Source organism: Halyomorpha halys, unplaced genomic scaffold (assembly GCF_000696795.3).
Source record: "Halyomorpha halys isolate HHAL.00 unplaced genomic scaffold, Hhal_1.1 Scaffold1361.1, whole genome shotgun sequence".
Taxonomy (NCBI): domain Eukaryota; kingdom Metazoa; phylum Arthropoda; class Insecta; order Hemiptera; family Pentatomidae; genus Halyomorpha; species Halyomorpha halys.
The window spans coordinates 34454-39005 of NW_027111888.1; the positions used below are offsets into that span (position 1 = coordinate 34454).

Consider the following 4552-nt stretch of genomic DNA (forward strand, 5'->3'; position numbering starts at 1 on the left):
ATTTTCCAAAATTTTAAATACAGATCATAAAATATTTCAGGAAAAGGTGTGCCCTTGCAAACTATTTCTCAAGTGCTCAAGGATGTTACAAATTCATCATTCTGATTCATTTTACGATTTCACAAAATAAGCATGATTCATAGATATCATAAAAGGAACAAACATACTAAAACGACAAAAATATTATGAAATTTAAAGTATCCTGTACTTTTTAGACTTGTGAAATTGTCTATTTGTATTCGTACATCTGGGCCCTGTTTCATTATAAAGTACAAACTAATACTATTAGTCTTGTAGATTTATCTTAATTCAATTACACAGACTTGTACAATAGTAACTTGTACTTTAGTATTTTTTAATTCCTGTAATATCACTAATAGTCAATCCTTATCATGAAAAAATAAGTATTAGTATTATTACCACACTAATTTCTACACTCGTACTATGAACTAATACTATTAGCTTTCATTATGAACCAGGGCTCTGGAAGTCTTATGGTTTCTGAGATCGAATATCATTAAAACTACCACTCCTACGAAGATATATGCCAGAACTTTAATGAAAACTATACATAGTTACTAGTCAAAATTGACGAGTCTGCCAAGTAAAGGTAAGGGAAATAGAAAATGGTACCTTTTTCCGAACATTAAAAAAAATAATCAGATGTTGCAGACCCCGACCAATATAAATGATTATAAATCATTTATTGAATATAATAAAAAAAAAAAAGAGAGAGAGAGAGAGAAACATTAACATCCCTATCATAATTTGAATATTTCCAGCGAATTAGTGCATTAAAGTAGTAATTCACTATTTAACACTTCTGAAAAATAAAAATACAAGAGAAGGAATGGCGATACGTTCATTTCCGACAAGGAAGTTGGCTACATCGAGGTAAACAATCAATATTTTCAATTGCGAAATCAGCAGAACAGAGACCCCGCCTGGCTAAATGTTTACAGGGCCCGGGGGAAGGTTATCTTGTGCAATTTGCTTGAAATAGGCCGGCAGTGACCCCAGCCACTCGAGTCCCCACGATGAACGTTCTACTAGCTGTACTCCTCTGCTTCTGTACCGTCCTGTCGGCGGCCGACGAGTACTACCCCGGCGGACCCCACGGTACCACGGTCTGCATAGAGATCCGACCCTCGCCGCACGCCAGCCCGACCAAGGTGTGCGGCCCGGTGGTGCACGGAGGCCCTCAGCCGGCCTCCAGGACGCAGCAAAAGGCGGCAGCGGATCCGATGGTCTTCAATCTGCCCGCGGCACAACACCATCACAGCACCTCAGAGTCAGGTAGGAGGGAGGATGTGGTTAGCTACTTAGTCCAGTAAAATCGAAACTTAACCTAGAATTAATTGTAAACTCATTTCTTTCAATGGGTTCTGAAATGTTTAACTGTTTGAAAAAAAAGCAAAAACGATGATAAATGGTTTTACACTCTTAGAGGGCGCGTATGCCTTATATGACTGATTTTCCAAAAATAACCCCCTTATATTTCTTTAGGTTTATAGCCACTAACTTATATATCAGCGGTCCTCAGGCGTGTTTCTTACTAAATTTCTAATTTTAATATATAGCCCAAGAGCCCAAGAGGAGAAAGGAGCTACTTCACCACAATTTTCGATTACTTTAATGAAAACTACGTAAATTATAGTCAAAATTGACGAGGGTGCCAAGTATAGGGTAAGGGTAATAAAAATGGCAGCTGTTTAAAAATTATAAAAAATATATATATTTTTCCATTCGGAACTCCATATCGTTAAAACTACTTACAACGCCAGAAATCCTAATTTCAATATTCAATCCCAGATATAATTTTTTTTTTTTGCTGTAACATCATATCTCAGAAACTAGAACTTTAATGAAAACAATATATAGTTACTAGTCAAAATAGATGAATCTGGCAAGCATTGTTTGGGGAATAGAAAATGGCGGCTTTTTCTAAACGTTAAAAAATATATTTTTTATTCGGAGCTCCAAATTAGTACTCAAATTAAAGATAGTTTAATGTTCTATGAAGTAGTTTATGATAAACGTCATATTCGTCGTATTACGAGACAAAATTGGTGAGTAACAAATATAATTAGGAGAATACAAAATGGCGGAAGTTTGAAAAGGTTAAAAACAATTTTTTTTTTCGTTTAGAGCTCCCTATCTTTAAAATTATAAAAAATATTATAAAACCTGATAGAACATCATTTGAAGTAGAGCAAATTTACTAAAATATGAGCCTTGACAGAGCTATTACGTTCAATAGTTCCCGGCATACAGTTTTTTTTATGCAACATTAGACAAAAAATATTCTGGAATTTATTGTGGAAATCTATTTTTTTTTTTTTCTGGCCAAGACTCCCAATGGAGTCCTATACTGCCTAACCATGGTTGGTGGTCAAAGGTCTTAATTTTGTGGGACCGCCACTCAATGAAAAAAGTCAACGTCCCAGGCCGGATTCGAACCGGTACCGCCATTAGACATCACAAATTGGTAAGACTGGGCGGCCCTGTGGAAATCTATATCTCAGGAACCATGAGACATGCAGTTGTGATTTAGCGGTGAAATTAAAGCTAGTTTAATGTGCTATAAAGTAGCTTATGACGTTCATCTTCGTTGGAGTAGAAGTTTTCATGATATTTGTCAAACTAAATTACTTGAGGATTTCTAGTTCTTCGGACTAAACTTTTGGTAATGAAAAAGTGTATCACAGGACCCATAAGACGCACAGATATCTGTCAGCACTCAAATTAAAGCCAGTTGAATGCGCTATAATGTAGATTATGACGTTTATCTACGTAGGAGTAGTAGTTTTTATGCACATGAATATGAATTTATTTATATGAAATCTTTATCGAACAACTAGAAGTTACTATATTTTAGCAATAAAGTAATTACATATACTTAATTATAGTGGGAGCGATGTGGCTTACTGGTAAGGCACTGTGCTTACTCCAAGAATCCGGAATCAAATCCGCCGGTAACAAATAAGTATTTATTATGTTACGGAAGCCGTGATAATCCTGTGGTTTTGGAAGTACTTTGGGGTCCACCTAGCCTCATAAAGTGGTTAACAACTTTACCCCTTAATTGGGTAACAATCTGGTCTTCGATGGTTATTCTAACCAAATTAATTCCTTGTACAACCGTTTGTCTAGTAACAGCACTTACTTACAAGGTACCCTTCAAGGGTCCCAGTAGTAAATTTTTTTTTTTTTTATAGCACATTTTAAGATGGAGAATTGATGAGACCAGCGTAAATAAAAACGTTAAATAATTCATCATATACCAAGAAAGTGTAACATAATTTTCAGTTTTTAAGTCAGAATTTTGGAATTATAATTTACACTAATTTTATCCCCAATTCTAGTAGACAGTCCCTTTAATGAACTCTGGAACAAAAATAGACTTGAGGAAGAACCATGTCAACTTAAATTGCTCTAAAACCTTCAAACTAGTTAATAAATATGTTAGTCTTTTATGACACTACTTTTCCTCCCACTGTTTCTAGAATTATTTATAATAGTTGGTGATATAGGTATAATGATATACTTTGCCGATAGATGAATCCAGAGAAGCAGAGGCGCCTTGCGGAACCAGCAGCCAGAAGTCGCTGATGCCCAACCACGTGCGCCAGGCACAGCCAGGACCACAACCACAACCACATCAACATCCACAAAACCAAGCCATGATGCAGAGGATGGACATGCCGCCGGAGGGTATGCTACCAATGATGGCTATGGAGTTCGAAGGAGCAGGATGGAGACAAGCCAATCCTCCCTGTGCTCATAATCAGAGGGCTACCATGCCCATGGGGTACCCGGGTCCGATGATGCCACCGCCCATGAACCGGCCGCCTATGCCCATGGCTAATTCCAGGACATGGATGGTGAACCCTCAGCAGGCCATGATGATGAGAGCCGGCGAAGAACCGCCTATGGGTATGATGGCTATGGGAATGAGAGCGTCCGACGAGAAGCCTCCAAGTCCGCCCAAGAAGGAGTCCTTAGAAAACCTGCTCAAAGAGTGCGAAGAAAAGACCAAACTGCTACAAGAAAAGGAAGCGAAAATTACCGAACTGAAAACGCACATGGCTAATAAAAAAGAAGACGAGAAGAAAAAAGATTAATTAAATAAGTAGTTTTTTATATATTGTTTTTTAATAAAATTTCACAATTTCAGTGTGTTTCAAATATTCCATATCATACATCAAATACAAGGAGGTAGGTACCTTGGGGTAGGAAGAATACTGAGTAGGTAATGTTGAGAGTTAATAATGGTTGATTGGTTATGTTCATTTAAGAGTTTTCATCTTATTCTACAGTGGAATATTAAAAATAAAATAAAATGAAGAAATTAACTGAATCCAAATGAATAGTGATACAGAGGTATGTAAATTATTTAATAGAAAAATTAATAATAAAATAAAAATTTTAAAAAATTGATTTTTCATTTGGAGCTTATCTTTGAAACTACCGACAACACTGAAAAATCTAAGACAACATCATTTAAATTAGAGTAAATTTGCTACAATATGAGTCCTAATAGAGCTATTTA

General features: G+C 36.3%; 1 protein-coding gene across 1 annotated transcript; it reads left to right on the forward strand.

Annotated features, from left to right (window-relative positions):
* The first annotated feature begins 978 nt into the window (after nt 1-978).
* Nucleotides 979-4124, forward strand: LOC136796338 (uncharacterized). Its single transcript, XM_067049805.1, has 2 exons — nt 979-1296; nt 3559-4124. The coding sequence occupies exons 1-2, from the start codon at nt 1038-1040 to the stop codon at nt 4122-4124; spliced, it is 825 nt and encodes a 274-aa protein (XP_066905906.1). The 5' UTR covers nt 979-1037.
* The last annotated feature ends 428 nt before the right edge of the window (nt 4125-4552 follow it).